At 33.5% G+C, this 16169-nt stretch overlaps 2 protein-coding genes across 2 annotated transcripts; both read left to right on the top strand.

Annotated features, from left to right (window-relative positions):
• Positions 1-1404: 1404 nt before the first annotated feature.
• On the top strand, positions 1405-10720 carry LOC132642649 (calmodulin calcium-dependent NAD kinase-like). Its single transcript, XM_060359735.1, has 9 exons — positions 1405-1531; positions 1723-1920; positions 2329-2552; positions 2674-2732; positions 7191-7418; positions 8085-8214; positions 8746-9065; positions 9419-9566; positions 10279-10720. Exons 1-9 carry the CDS (start codon positions 1522-1524, stop codon positions 10516-10518), a joined length of 1557 nt encoding a protein of 518 aa, XP_060215718.1. The 5' UTR covers positions 1405-1521; the 3' UTR covers positions 10519-10720.
• Positions 10721-12447: 1727 nt separating this feature from the next.
• LOC132642637 (small ribosomal subunit protein uS19) lies at positions 12448-15805 on the top strand. Its single transcript, XM_060359726.1, has 4 exons — positions 12448-12574; positions 12645-12781; positions 13434-13491; positions 15341-15805. The coding sequence occupies exons 1-4, from the start codon at positions 12572-12574 to the stop codon at positions 15587-15589; spliced, it is 447 nt and encodes a 148-aa protein (XP_060215709.1). The 5' UTR covers positions 12448-12571; the 3' UTR covers positions 15590-15805.
• Positions 15806-16169: the final 364 nt, after the last annotated feature.

Below are 16169 nucleotides of genomic sequence, written 5' to 3'. Positions count from 1 at the left end.
CAGTATACAACTTTATTTCACTTGAAAAGTAAACAAATTTTAGATTATAGATCGTATAGTACTAATGTGTAATTTATCTAACCAAATATCTAATACTAAGAAATAACTCATGCATTATAATCCCATAGTACTATATCTTTGTATTATAAAATTTCTATTACTGGTCTGATATAGTTAATTTGTCTCTAAACCAAACCACCCCAACCTAGCTATACTATTCATTTATTAGGTGCAACACTTGCAACTTATCGGGAAAATGGTCATGAATGCCCTTTAAATAAGCAAATATAAAATAAATAATAGTTACTTTTCGTTTATAGTTTGATCCAATCATGATCTTAGTGTTACTTAATTGGGCAAAAGATACTCTTATTTTACAAATGCCACCAACTGGCATAATTAAGAGACAACCCCCTCCCCTTCTCAAACTAAACCCATTTAACACGTTAAATTGTTACCCTGAATCCTACCCCTTCTTCTCTCAACACTTCTTTTCCTCATTCATCAAGATCCTAGCCCTCTTTTTTAGCAAAATCAAATGCTTTCCGGATTGAAATCAAAATCTTGAAGAAAACATTGTTGATTCTTCTATTGATAATGATAGAATAATTGCAAAGTTGAGGGAAACACTGTTTTGATAGTGGATTTTCATTCTTATGTTTTTGGGCTGTCTTATTGGGATCATGGTATATATTTTAGTTATCTAATGACATCTGGTGGTTTGACGGAATGTAAAGATATTTAGTAGTTAAAAAAATGTAATGAATTTTCCTGTTCTATGACATTTTGATTGTTGTATCTTTATCCAAAGTTTCTAATTTAAATCGCGTAAAATGACACTTGAGTGGCTTAAAAATGGCACAAAATGTCTTCAATGTGATGCCTTAAATTGGTGAGAATATTTACTATAGTATAATTTAACCAAATTGCTTCATAAATGCCGATTCACAAGTTGCTGCATAAATACAGTTATAGAACAAATATGTCCTTAAAAAGACGGGGATGACAAATCTGTTAAATGAATAAGCTAATTAACACTAATTTAGTCTATGCTTTTTAGGTTCCGTTTGAAGATAAGAACATTTTTGGCTCAATGAAGTCACGATAGGGGCATGATTAAACCAAATTATAAACAAAGGCTAAATATTGTGAATTTTTCGCATATTTTATGGGATTTTTTAAAACTCTTTTCCCAATTTATTTCTGTTAGTTGGAACATGAAGTTCACATCTTCTTTCAGGTCCACCACCCCACCCTTAAAAGTAAATAAAATGATGTGCAACATCCAACAGTGACTTTTTTATTTTTTCATCATCCAAAGGATAAGTTGACTCTTTTTTAAAAAAAAAAGGCTAAGTACCTTTTTATCTATTTCTTCCCTCATTGTAACTAATCATCATCATTATAAGTTCCCAAATAATTCAGACTCCAGCTTAAAAGGCAGAAACCAAGAAAGAAAATTCAACTCCTAGTTGAAAGACTCTTTCTTCTACAGTACTACAACCAAAAAAGAAATTACACATGCTAAAATGTGACCCACTAAGTCCCTTCTTCTCCCCATTATTCTTAAGTTTGACTTTGACCTCTTTAATTCTATTGTCAACGAAATATCATCAGTATTCTTATTGTGTCTTTGTTGAATTGTATGCATATTATTGACCATATTCACACTTACAAAATTCTTTTCTCTTTCTTATATAAACTTCTTTTATTTTCCTACAGATGGAGAAGTGGTTATAACTTCTTATATATTGCCTGCAAGTCTTGTGAGAATAATATCTGCTTTAGCCATGCATCATCTTCGCAAATATAAAACCAAAGTTGATAATTACATGATGATAAATCCCCTTGCTCCTATTTTGGACACAACTGAATCTGGTCGTGCTGGTGGTAGACTCGAAAAGTTTTCCCATTATGTTGGTGAGTTCTAAATTTCTTTTGGAATTTCAAACCTTAGCTTTTTCTCCATTTTATTTTCTTGATTCATAATCATTTGAATTATCTTATAGCTCGTTTGGCCAACCATCTGAAACTTAAAGTGTTTTTTTTTTTTTTAAATATGTTTATTTTAGAGAGTTAGATGTGTTTGGCCAATTTTAAGAGAAATAGCTTGTTTTTGAGAAGTAGCAGAATCTGTGTTTTTCTGAAGTTGAAAAAAAGTAGTTTTTTTGAAATTATTGCTCTAAACATAACGAGCTACTCTTCAAAGTACTCTTAAAAATCAATTCTAACAAAAATCACTTTTCAAAATAAACAGATTTTGAGAGTTTGGTTAAATAAATTATATTAATTTGTGTATATTTTGTGATGTTGGATTACATGGTGTAGCAAGGCAATTGGGGTTTAAAGATGAAAGTGAGTGTCCAAGGTTAATGGAGCTAGTACAGGAATACTTGAAGAGATCCAAAGGGTGTGATAATACCATCTTTGAATACTTTGCAAATGAAGAAGATGCTGAATCTTTGTATATCAAATTGGAGAATGAATTAGAGAGTTGCATTCTTGCTTATTTTGCTTTTCATTGGAGTAAAGTTTCTATGTTAATTAGCCAGGTATGTATCTTTGTTATTAATTTTCATTTGACATCAAGAAGCAAGAAAATCAAAAAAGATTAATTTTTGATTAACCACAAAATGAAGTTCATTAACAAGGTCAACATTTTTGTTGTTGAAGGTGTTAAGTGTTGATTCTGAGCAAAAAAAGCTCAAGGATATGGTGCTGGCGGCTACAAGGTAATTTGATTGTCTTTAAAACTATTTTGTCTTCGTGTTTATGTGAGGTCCAGATACAAACCTACCACATCTAGATATAGAGCCAGTTTGGATGGCCTTATGCTTATAAGCTGCAAACAGCTTATAAGCTAAAAAAAAAATAAGTTGGGGTAGTCTAACTTTTTTTTTTTTGGCTTATAAGCTGTTTTCAGCTTATAAGCTGCTTTAGATAAGCTAAGTCAAATGGGCTCAATTATTTTTTTGAGCTTATTTTAAGCACAAAATGACTTTAAGCTGGCCAGCCAAACACTAAAAAAAAACTGAAAACAGCTTATAAGCAACTTATAAGCCAATCCAAACGGGCTCATAGACTCGTTTGGTTGGGCTTATAATTTTTGACTTATAAGTCAAAAGTCATAAGTTAGAAATTCTAGCTTATGACTTTTGGCTTATTTTGATTGTTTTGGCTTAGAAGTAAGTGTTTAAAAACACTTTTCTTATTTTACCCAAATACTTCAAAAGTATTTAAAATAAGTGTTTAAAAGCATTTTTTTTTATTTTACCCAAATACTTCAAAAGTATTTAAAATCTATTTTGACTTAAAAATACCTGAAATAAGCCAATCCAAATAGGCTCTATAGTCATTCAAATGTTTGGTGAATGAATAACATCCTGCTACTATTAATCAAAATTTTCAAATTTAAAGGAATAGCTTTTGGACTATTTCGATTGTATGAAATAATCGAGCCGGTAAAATTTTAGATACCAAATAGTTAAATAAATAAAAAAGGTCATGCATTATCATTCACTTAAATAAGGAGTCCGCGACTTTTGTAGTACAAAAAAAAAAAAGTTGAATCAAACTAACACAAAAAAAAAAAAAAACATAAGTATTTTTCACGCACTAATTTAGTGCGTGAAAGGACCAAATTACAAAAATAAGAGTTTGGCCTTTCACGCACGAAATTTGTGCGTGAATGAGCCCAAAGTCAATTCTTGATTGTGTGCTGTATGTGTGCATATTTGATTGCCACGTTTTGGTAATGTGGGCCACTTTTGTCTTTCCATTCTAGACCTCTCTATTTTTCTGCATTGTCTGTTTCTTTCCTTTAAAAACTTTGGTTATCTGCCTTAACATAGGCTTGACATTTTTATTTTTCTTTCTGTGTAAAAATATTTCTCACATTTTCTTAATAGAAAGAACTCAATCAACTGAACAAATATTAGTTAGAATACACAGAATTGATGCATTTTAAGGATAATAAGTTACAACTATAAGAAAAGTATGTGGCTTCTCTTTTTTGTTTTATTTTTGCATATTTTCTTCTGTGACTAAAATTGCCAAACATGTTTTTCGTATAGCACAAAAGAGCGTGCATAACATTTATGTATGTAGCTTAATGTATTGTAAGTTTGATTAAGCACATAGTTTAGTACAGGCTAACCTAACTTATATGTTAAACCGTTAAGATAGGATACCACATCAAATAATGCAGATATTTAAAAACTAATTAAATTCAGGTTATGCATAAAAAATTGTAGAGATTTATGTAGCATTTATAAAATAAAATTCAAAAATTGTCCAAAATAATTTCTTCTTTAAAGTGCAATTTACATTACTAAATAAAGATTATAAAAATTTGTAGAGATTTATGTAGCATTTATAAAATAAAATTCAAAAATTGTCCAAAATAATTTCTTCTTTAAAGTGCAATTTACATTACTAAATAAAGATTATAAAAATTTGTAGAGATTTATGTAGCATTTATAAAATAAAATTCAAAAATTGTCCAAAATAATTTCTTCTTTAAAGTGCAATTTGCATTACTAAATAAAGATTATAAAAATTTGTAGAGATTTATGTAGCATTTATAAAATAAAATTCAAAAATTGTCCAAAATAATTTCTTCTTTAAAGTGCAATTTACATTACTAAATAAATATTATCTTATCTTAGAAAAAAATTAATTTACATTATTAAATATCTGCATTATTTGATGTGGTATCCTATCTTAAAAGTTTAGCATATAAGTTAGGTTAGCTTGTACTAAACTATGTGCTTAATCAAACTTACAATACATTAAGCTACATACATAAATGTTATGCACGCTCTTTTGTGCTATACGAAAAACATGTTTGGCAATTTTAGTCACAGAAGAAAATATGCAAAAACAAAAAAGAGAAGCCACATACTTTTCTTATAGTTGTAACTTATTATCCTTAAAATGCATCAATTTTGTGTATTCTAACTAATATTTGTTCAGTTGATTGAGTTCTTTCTATTAAGAAAATGTGAGAAATATTTTTACACAGAAAGAAAAATAAAAATGTCAAGCCTATGTTAAGGCAGATAACCAAAGTTTTTAAAGGAAAGAAACAGGCAATGCAGAAAAATAGAGAAGTCTAGAATGGAAAGACAAAAGTGGCCCATATTACCAAAACGTGGCAATCAAATATGCACACAATCAAGAATTGACTTTGGGCTCATTCACGCACAAATTTTGTGCGTGAAAGGCCAAACTTTTATTTTTGCAGTTTGGTCCTTTCACGCACTAAATTAGTGCGTGAAACCTACTTTATATATATATATATATATATATTTTTTTTTTTTTGTGTTAGTTTGGTTCAACTTTTTTTTTTTTTTTATCCTACAAAAGTCGCGGACTCCTTCAATAAGTGAACCATATTGTCATAGTATATGACGTTATTAGTATATCGAAAGGTCAATATGGATTTTCTATTCCAGATTTTTCGAGTATATTCGGAAATACTTTTCCCTATAAAGCTTATTTTATATATAATATAATTTCTAATTTTGTACTTATATACAGACAAAATAAATAATGTGTCGCATTGAACACATGATACGGATTATTATAATGGTAGTGGTGAATAAGAACATGTGGTTGGCGTGGGGCATGATCTGATCAACTGGGAGCGGAGGAAATTCAATGATCAATGAAGTTGCATTAAAATTAATCTTTTCTGTCAATTTTGCAAAGGCTTTCTGTCAATCAATACTCTCACATGGTGGGGGCTTAAAATTGAGGACCAAAATTCTAGTTTCACCTTATTTCCCGTATACTGACAGTGGTCCCATTGATTTTTATGGACAGAAGATATTGAAAATCAAAACTTCTATTTTAGAAAAAAGGATAAAAAATATCGTCTACTTTAAAAAAGGGTTAAAAATATCTTCCGAATTTATTTTGGATAAAAAATACTTCTCTCATCCTTAAAATTTTCAAATGTATCCCTGTTTTAACAGAAATTATCCCCCAAAATAACCACAAATTACTTTTTAAACCCGCTCCATCATTTAAACCCGACTCAACTAAATAATAATTCATAAGATCTCCTTATTCCCTCAAAGTTCATACCTACGTATTGGGGAAATAAGGGGATCTTATGGATTATTATTTAGTTGAGTCGGGTTTAAATGATGGAGCGGGTTTAAAAAATAATTTCGGATTATTTTGGCGGATAATTTCCATCAAGGCAGGGGTATATTTGAAAACTTTAAGGACGGGAGGGGTATTTTTGATCCAAAATAAGTTCATAGGATATTTTTAGCCCCTTTTCCAAAGTAGAGGGGTATTTTTGACCATTTTCCCTTTTTTATTTTGTGAGGTCAGTTTTGGGGGTCGAGGGGGAGGCTGGAGATTAGGAAAAAAAATCACAAATAGACATTTTTTAATTGGTACAATTAAAAAATAATCATTATCGTCGAGTTTTTGGTTTTTACAAGTGAACATACTCCTGGCTGGAGATTAGCATGGGTCTAGTGGTGATGAAATCCGACTTTTGAAAGTAGAGTTCGAAACAAATCAATGGAACCCGATTGACACATTTGAAATATTCTAGATAACTTGAAAACAAAAATGGATTTACTAGATAACTATAAGTACCAAATATTGAAATTTCATAACTTTGCTATTTTCTTCAAACATGTCGGACATACAAGTAGACAAACGTTTTTACAATTTATTTGTACATTCTGAGTTGTAGACAGCTAATGGTCCCCTTCCTGAAAGTGAACTTGAAGATAAGTGTCTGAGAGGAGTGATAGATCAGGACAAGTGAGAAATAGCTTAATTGATGAAAGAATCTTTTACTAGCAGCCAAGTTTTCTTTAGAACGTATTTTTATGTTATGCTATATTATATATTTTCTATAACAATATTTCACTATAGTAACCAAAAGATACTCGGACAAACGGAGAGTTTAACTATACAATAGCAAGAACCAAGAATAGTTGGGACACTTTCAGCCAAGTAATGTTATTTGACACCGTTTTGTACTAAGTGTAAATCATAGCAACGTACGCATTAGTTTAAGACAAAAAGTAAAGTTTTAAAACCCCTAGATCGACAGCGTTTATACAAAATTCTGCATTCACCAATTCACTTAGTTAAATTAAAGATCTACTAACACATTAGTTAATCATCAACTAATATTGGTGTGAGATTTTTAATTATAGGAAGCAAAGATTCGAGAAGATAACAAAGCATTTGAAAGTGACAAGAGCAATTTCTACGTTGGTGGATGAGATGAAGGCAATTGGAACAGTATCATCAAATGGGAGAGAGTCCAAATGTACAGATGTGATGGTACCTGTGGCTCACAGTCAAAGAAGTCCAGTGCTCCTCCTTATGGGTGGTGGAATGGGAGCTGGCAAAAGCACTGTCCTTAAAGACATCCTCAAACAGTACGTAATTTCAGCTCACCTACTACTTCTCTAATTTTATCCATATTAGGTAGTATTTGTTATTCTGTCACCTACCCCAACAATCACAATAAAGATTTTTTGTACTGATAATATGAAAGATATTTATATTATTAAATCACTTGCAAGGTAACTGTGCACGCAAATTTTCAAGATAATCTTTAATCGAGTAACTTAATTAGTACAATAAAAATGGTAACATGTTATACTATATTAGTAGTATACAAACTTAGTACACTATCTGTGTTTTTAACTTAAATCTTATACTCCTGCCAATTAGTAGATGGATGTCAAATCGTTACAACAAAATAGGAAATAACTTGTTAGTATAAAAGAACACGACAGTTATTATGTGCATAATAGCATGGTTGAGAGATCAAAATATATAAAAATTTATTAAGCTGAATTATGTTTAATTTTTCCATTTTTGGGGCTGTAGTTCACATGAAACTGGAGACAACCTTTCTATCTCTACGAGCTAGAGGTAAGGTCTGCGTCCATTCTACCTTCCCAGACTCCATCTATGGGATTCCATTGGATATGTTATTGTTGTTGTATAGTTCACATGAAAATGGTGGTTTGACTCATAAAATAGTTCAAGTATAATGTATGTAGTTGAAGTAAAATTTTGACAACAATGTTTGGCAGGTCATTTTGGTCCGAAGCAGCTGATAATGCTGTGGTGGTAGAGGCAGATGCTTTCAAGGAGACTGATGTAATTTACAGAGCCATCAGCTCAAGAGGCCACCATCATGACATGCTTCAAACAGCAGAATTGGTAACAATACTTCTTACTTATGCAGAATGTGTTTGGTAGAGAGCAAAATGTTTTCCAATATTATCACGTTTGATTGGTCAAAATATTTTCTTTTCATTTATTGAGAAAACGACTTTCGTGGTGAAAGTAAAAAGAATAAATGTTCCATGAAAAGCATTCAATGTTGATTGTCTCCCTCCCAGCCTCACCCCTGCCCCCATATTCCCCCGCCCATGGCCCCGTACGCCTCTAGCACCCCCAACATTCTACCCCCTCCCCCATCGCAACCCCCTATTCCCACCCCGACCCCCAACCTCTCATTCCCCCATCCACTTCCACCCTTTTGTCTAAATTGTATATAATTATTTTTGGGATAATATTTTCTATTTACTTACCAAACATTAAAAGATAAGTAAGAAAATTACTTATTTTTCAGGAAAACATTTCCTTCTGCCTAACATACCCACAATCTTGACTAAAATTTGTTATTATTAGGACCCGCAAAAGTAGTAACAAGAAATTAAATTGTTCTCAATATATTATAAATTACAGGTACATCAAAATTCAACAAATGCAGCATCTTCCCTGCTAGTCACAGCTTTAAACGAAGGGCGCGATGTTATAATGGATGGAACCTTATCATGGGAGCCATTTGTTGAACAGACCATAGCCATGGCAAGAAACGTACACGAATATCGATATCGTATGGGGGACGGTTACAAGGTTGCAGAGGATGGCACAGTTAGTGAAAATTATTGGGAACAAGTTGAACAAGAAGAAGGAGAAGAGGCTAAGAATATCACTAAACCTTACAGAATAGAATTGGTTGGAGTTGTATGTGATCCTTACCTAGCTGTTGTTAGAGGTATCAGGTATAGTTTACTTCCTTCTAGTACATGTAGTGTGTTAAACATCGTTTAGTAACTTTCTAAAACTTTAAATGTTATATTCAAGGAGTTCATAATGTTAGTAGGACTAAGATGCAATTAAATGGCGCGACGCTGAAGATTATATGATCAATTGCAACTTACTTGGAATTGAGGCGTATCAACTTAACTTTGGAAAACAAGTCAAGTCAACGGGAAACTATATCTAAAATATATTTTTATAGCTTAAATTAAATTGTTTTTTAGTTTATTTTTCAAGAGTTGACAATTTGAAATTTCTGGTTAGGGGTAACATCTTATATTCTTTTGTCTTATAGCTTGAAAATTTTTCTATGCAGGCGAGCTATATCAACAGGGAGAGCAGTTAGAGTAAAGTCCCAATTGACATCTCACAAGAGATTTGCAAATGCATTTCCTAAATACTGTAATCTTGTTGATAACGCCAGGCTATACTGCACCAATACCATAGGCGCCTCAAGACCATCGGTAAGATTCTTATCTCAATTGTATTTATAGCGTTCAATTCTAATAACATCAATTGTGGAGCGAACATCAGCTTGTTTGGATTGGCTTATTTTAGGTGCTTTTAAGCCAAAAAACACAAAAAATAAGCCGAAAGTCATAAGCTAGATAACTCACGGTTTTTGGCTTATGAGCCCGTCTGGATTGGCTTATAAGTTGCTTATAAGCTGTTTTCAGCTTTTTTGAGTGTTTGGCTGGTCAGCTTAAAGTCATTTTGTGCTTAAAATAAGCTCAAAAAAATAATTGGGCCCGTTTGACTTAGCTTATCTAAAACAGTTTATAAGCTGAAAACAGCAAAAAAAAATAAGTTGGGCTACCCCAACTTATTTTTTTTAGCTTATAAGCTGCAAACAATTTATAAGCTGCTTAAAATAAGCCCATCCAAACAGACTCTATAAGTCAAAAGTCATAAGCCCATCCAAACTGACTCTATGTTTGATACGGCGAAAGCCATTTTCTAAGAAAATATTTTTATGAGAAAGAAAAGACTTTTTTTTTTTTTTATATCTAAAGGGAGAAAATCACTTATCACTTATAGACGGAAGTTAGTCCTCGCAACTAAATTACATACCAGTTGTAATTCCGACATAACATTTATATGTTATTATTAATCTTTAATGCTTAAAAATTCATCAGAACACTGTTTAATTTTTTTAAATTTTTGTGGAAAATGCAGTTAATAGCATGGAAAGATGGAGAAAATAAACTGTTGGTGGAACCAGAGGACATCAAATGTCTTGAAATGGTAAAAAATGTGAAGGAAGAAGCAGAATCCATTTATGAGCTGTACGAAGAAGAAGATGTTTTGTCCCAATCTGCTTGTGTCTGGAAAAACATGGTTTTGTTACCTGCAAGGTCTAGTCTCCAGCAAGAGCTCAAAACTGCAATTGTAAAAATTGAAAATTGGGCAAAATAGGTGTTTGCTTCAATAAGCAAAAATTGAATAGAGAAGCAACTTCCTCCTCTTATTTTTTATTATTTTTTGGGGTTTAAATTGGATGTTCTTGCTCATAGACCAAACGATTGTAAAATCATTTTTTATAACAGTGACGTCCACATCAACTTGTGAACGTGAACTTGAGCTATTCTAATGATCTAAGCCCTCAATGTTTCTCTAATTCGTGTGTTTCACATCAATTGCTCCATTGAGTAATGGACACAATTATACTAGAATAGATCCTTTTCCTGTTTAAATAACGCATTTTACCAAACACAGAAAGAAACAAAAAACCGTAGTATTTATTTTACTTTTATTCAAGTATCAAACTGTAGGCACTTAAGTTTCTTGTTTCGAAGTCCACGCCAAATTTAGACCAAGTCCTTTATTAGCTGAAGTCATTTTTTAATTTAAGTCCAATGCATGGACTTTAGTTTGTCCTACATCATTTGGGTTAAGCTATCCAATTATACTTTAGAAAATGAGCTCACCTCATAACCTAAAGGTCTATTAGGAGATCACTGTATAAATTGGGACGGAAGGACTGCAAAATTGACCTTGGCAAGTCATGTCAAACTTCAAGCAAAATGTTCTTAGTTTAGTCTTGACAAAACCACACTTCAGCTAAAAAATATTGAACGTTTGCCAAACTTCAAATATGACTTTTTGCAATTTCAATCTTGTATTTCTGAAGCGGTTCCAAAGAGATATGTTAACAAAAAAAATAAAAAATCAACTATGGCTACAAATTAAACATCAGTCCCAAAATTGAGATTTTATACAATTCCCTCTATTTTAACAACTAAATTATAGTCCTATGAACTTCAACTATTCTCAAATGCGCAATTTGCACGATTGTCCTTATTCGGGAGTAGTCTTTAATTTTTTCCGCTCAAATTGCCGGTTTTTAACTTTTTTTATTCGTCTAAAATAACCCGAGGTTCTGTGTCCGAACTCCGGCTCAGTAAACAAAAATCGCAAGGTAGAATTTTGTAGCAAAATTAGGCCTATTCGGGCATACTTAACTTTTGTAGAATTCCAGCAGAGTAAAAATAAAGAACTCTGCCTTGCAAATTTCGCAAGCCAAACTTTTGCCTTAAGGCAGAATTTTCTCAAAGCCTTGCCTTGTGATTTTTTTTTTGACTGAGCGAGGTTCGAACCCAGAACCTCAGGATATGTTCAGCCACTTTTTTAAGCAAACGGCAAAAATTAAAGACTAGCAATCTGAGGGACAAAAATTAAAGACCAACGCCTTTGAAGGACAACCTGTGAAAAAAAGATATTCTGAAATCAGCAATCTGTGCACTCCCCCAGAAGCAAGAACATGTTTTTGCTCGAATTATCCTTTTTTCGGGGTGGTCTTTAATTTTTGTCCCTCAAATTGGTGGTCTTTAATTTTGACCTTCGCCTAATACCTCGAGGTTCTGGGTTCGAATCCCAGCTCAGTAGAAAAAAGAAAGAATTTCGCAAAGCAGAGGTTTGAATTCGCAAGGTAGAATTTTGCCTTTAAATGGCCAAAACTCTACCTTAAAATAGAGTTTGCTAAGGCATAGTTTACCTGCAAAACTTTACCTTAAGGCCTAGTTTGCAGGCAACTCTGCCCCATCAGACATTATTTGTCTGCACACTTTGCCTTAAGGTAGAGTTTTGCAGGCAAACTATGCCCGGTGGGACAGAGTTTGTAGGCAACCTCTGCCTAGCTATTTTGTTTTTTAATTTTCGCTTGAGCAGAAATTCAAACCCGGAACCTTGATATTTTAGGCAAAGGATAAAAGTTAAATACTTTCATTTTGATGAACAAAAATTAAAGACCACCCCAAAATAAGGACATTACTGCGAATTGGCCAAGCAAGAATGTAGCAGTCGGCCCAATCGCAAGTCACTTAAAGCATGTTGGACTAATATTCTGGGCCTGCCTAATTGCAGCTTACATACCGGATCAATCAAAAAGCCCATTCTAACCTCCAAAATCTCTCATCAATCCAAAAACCCTAGCCCCTAGTGAGAGAGTTCCTCAGCCATCTCCACAACCATGGTAACTATCTTCATACATTCACATTTTCGCTGTTTCTGTGTCTCAACTCACATATTTATTTGGTTTACAGGCAGATGTTGAGGCAGCAGGGCAGCCAAGAAAGAGGACGTTTAAGAAGTTTAGCTACAGAGGTGTGGATCTCGATGCTCTTCTCGACATGTCCACTGATGACCTTGTCAAGCTCTTCAATGCTCGTCCTCGCAGAAGGTTACTTCATTTTCACATGATCACTTAGGGATCGTTTGCTTGCTAGTTAGAGGAATTAGTGATGCATGGATTAGTTATTCAATCTTCTAGCTAGCCCACATTTATACATGACTTTTTGGTATTGTAAATTAATAACCAGACATCGTGCTAAATATTATACAACACAGCTCAAAAGCTACCATTCATAGTATTAGCTATGCTAGTTTTAGTACATGAATAACTCCCAACTCCCTCCCTTAGGGGTCTTTTGCTTCCTATTTAGAGTAATACAGGTATTACTTCTATCCTGCATAAAATAATACATAGATTTCCTCGTAACTCATACTTCTACATGTTTTGTAATGCGAGATTCTAAATTGCTAACCAAACACAGTATTTGGTGGTTTGAATCTTACAAATGTTATCAAACATGGTACAAGTTATGCATGATTTACTACTTGAATAAATCACCGCCTAAACAGCAACCAAGCGACCCCTTAGTGTTACATCTTAAACATGGAGGGAGTACTACTCTATTATTGATGTAGCTTTATTTTACTATGTAGTCAAATTATGTTTAGTTTGATATGTATGAGTTTGTGTGCCGTAGTTTCCTTAGATTTGTGGTGATATTTGTTGATGCTTCTTATTAAGTGGTTTTTATTTGTTTTAGGTTCCAGAGAGGTTTGAAGAGGAAGCCAATGGCCTTGATCAAGAAGCTGCGCAAGGCGGTAGGCGTTCAAACTATTAGTCCCTTTTCAGTTGCTTGTCCGGTTCATAACATTTATGCAAGGGTGGCTCAGTTGGTTGAGCATGGGGCTTCCATAATTGAGGTCTCAAGTTCAAAACCCTCTGCCTATGACAGCAGGGTTATCTCTCCTGTGTGGTTTGCGGGCTATTACACAGGAGCGGGGTTTACCCTGTGCGCACTCAAAGAATAGTGGCTGCGGGTTCCCTTGTCTTAAAAAAAAAACATTTCTTTTCTTTTTACGTCTAGTGACCAACTATTATATGCCTTGTGATAGACATTACTCCCTTCATCCCAAAAAGATTGTCTTAGTTTGACTTGGCACGCAGTTTAAGAAATAAAGAAAGACTTTAGAAATGTGTGGTTCAAAATAAGCCTTAGATATCTGTGTGGCTATAAATCATCTCATAAAGTTAAATTGTTTCTAAATATAGAAATGTGCCAATCTTTTTCGGACAAACTAATAAGGAAAGTAAGACAATCTTTTTGGGACGGAGGGAGTACTACTTATGTAGTTGCTCTATACGCTTCTTGGCAGTGGAATATTTCACAATGCAACATCATAGAACTTGATGAAGCTTAAGATAGTCATTCAGCTGTACATAAACGTGTCTAGTTTTCTTTTGATTATCTGTGATAGCCAAGGTAGTCTTTTGCTGTTTTACATGGTTGCTTTGCATTGATATGACAAATGGACTTCATGACGAGAGGATTACTTATAGTCTACTTCTTATTGGATGGACCATGCATATTGTTTTTCCAATTCTGTTAAGTGTTTCGATTTATTTCCCAGTTTTTTCTTATTTACATGTGATCTTTTGCTTTTGTTGACTTAGTTCTATCTTATACAGTAAATTTGTCATCCCAAAAGCTCATCACTGGGCACTATGCTAAGATTGCTCCTGGGGAACTGTACCTTATTTTGAATTTATGGTGTAGTACAAATAATCCTTAAGTTTTGTTGAACCAAGCCCTTTTTGTACTCAAATCGGCCCACTCCACGATGTATGAATATCTCTACGACTCTGCCAGATTAGGAAATGCTCTATTGTTGGGGTGTAATGGCTGACATTATCAGTGGTTGACTGATTTGGCACCTTCTACTAATATAACTGTGAAAAGGTCGTATAAGGTATTTGACTGTCAGGTAAAACGTCTTTCATGATAACTCTGATGCTGGAGTCTAAAAAAAAAAAACGCTTGAACATTTGCATAAAAAGTTTGTTTAAAGCATATTTTAGAAAAGGCTCTGCTTGGTTTTTTGGTTTGAGATCTGATTTATTTTCGTATACACAGTTGGTAACTGTATCTAGATTAAGGTTGGTTTTAGAAAACTAGTAGTCCCATTGTGATGCGAAAATCTGTACTTGACAGATTTTGGTTGAGGGAAGAATCATTTATGTTTTTTCTCTTTTGAGTTCCATTTGCTTTTCTTAACCTTTGATGATCTATAGACGTGTCCAACAGAACCTTGACAAGTTGCTCCTTTCTGCTCACTCTGCCGTTCAAATTTTAATGGCTGAGGCTGAGGCTGAAATTCATTTCAAATGAATGACACACGGATAGGGAGTTTTTATATATGGTGAACCCCAGTGTCATAATGTGTTTTAATTGGTTTTTCGAGGATTTGAAGTCTACATTGCCTCTCCAAGTTGCTTCCAAGTGAGGACACGACCTACATTTCCTTTCTCATGTTTCAATTGAAATGAAAGCTCCCTTTATTTATTGTATTACTTTCTTTACGTTTTGTATGAGTTCATTTGCATATATAATATGGTATTGCTTATTCTTTGTTTGGTCTGCTACCTTTCTCATTGACCATTTTAATGCAGAAACGTGAGGCTCCACCAGGTGAGAAGCCAGAGCCTGTCAAGACTCATTTGAGGAACATGATTATTGTTCCTGAGATGATTGGAAGTGTCATTGGGATTTATAATGGAAAGACATTCAATCAGATTGAGGTCAAGCCTGAGATGATTGGCCACTATCTGGCTGAGTTCTCAATTTCGTACAAGCCTGTCAAGCATGGAAGACCTGGTATTGGTGCTACTCACTCATCAAGGTTCATTCCTTTGAAGTGAGATGGGATGTTAGGTTACTGTTGTGCAGTCTTTTGCTAGAATTTTGATGAAGATCTTGGATTATGAAAGAGTTAAAGTTTGAAATAACTGTACCCAGCTGATAAATATCAATGTATTTTTTTTTTTTTTGGGTCATGACATTGTTGGCTTTAGACATTCTTTTTGAAGGCTCAATTTAAGAGGGTATTATGATGCTCACAAGCCTTTTATGCTCAAGTTCTCTCCTGATTTCCTAGCACATTCAAGTCTTTTTCTGATTTCTTAGCAGTTGAATTATTGTTATGTGAGAACTTTTTTGCAATTTTTCTCCTCTCCGTGAACATCTTATGTGGTTGCCATTGAGCTTGTGCATCCTGGGATATGTTGGAATTGCTCTGTGCTTGGCTGGATCGGATGATTGCAGAAGAAGTTAAGGTTGTGGAACTAAATGGTGTCCTAAAAGATTCTGAAATTTCAAAACATAAACTGAAATGGATGTGTTCTGAATTACTACTAGGTTGAGCTTCATAAAACAGAACTGAAACATGTTTTGGTGTCAGTGGCATGTGCCATGTTGGGAAGTTGTCTAATGAGCTAGATT

Source organism: Lycium barbarum, chromosome 1 (genome assembly GCF_019175385.1).
Source record: "Lycium barbarum isolate Lr01 chromosome 1, ASM1917538v2, whole genome shotgun sequence".
NCBI lineage: Eukaryota > Viridiplantae > Streptophyta > Magnoliopsida > Solanales > Solanaceae > Lycium > Lycium barbarum.
This window is presented reverse-complemented; position numbering and strand designations above follow the sequence as displayed.

What these genes read in the sequence shown, in the direction of transcription:
- LOC132642649 (XM_060359735.1), top strand. An exon ending in CTTAAAGACATCCTCAAACA is followed by an intron (nt 7,419 to 8,084) that starts GTACGTAATTTC and finishes AATGTTTGGCAG; the next exon opens with GTCATTTTGGTCCGAAGCAG. An exon ending in TGCTTCAAACAGCAGAATTG is followed by an intron (nt 8,215 to 8,745) that starts GTAACAATACTT and finishes TATAAATTACAG; the next exon opens with GTACATCAAAATTCAACAAA.
- LOC132642637 (XM_060359726.1), top strand. An exon ending in AATGCTCGTCCTCGCAGAAG is followed by an intron (nt 12,782 to 13,433) that starts GTTACTTCATTT and finishes TATTTGTTTTAG; the next exon opens with GTTCCAGAGAGGTTTGAAGA. An exon ending in TCAAGAAGCTGCGCAAGGCG is followed by an intron (nt 13,492 to 15,340) that starts GTAGGCGTTCAA and finishes ATTTTAATGCAG; the next exon opens with AAACGTGAGGCTCCACCAGG.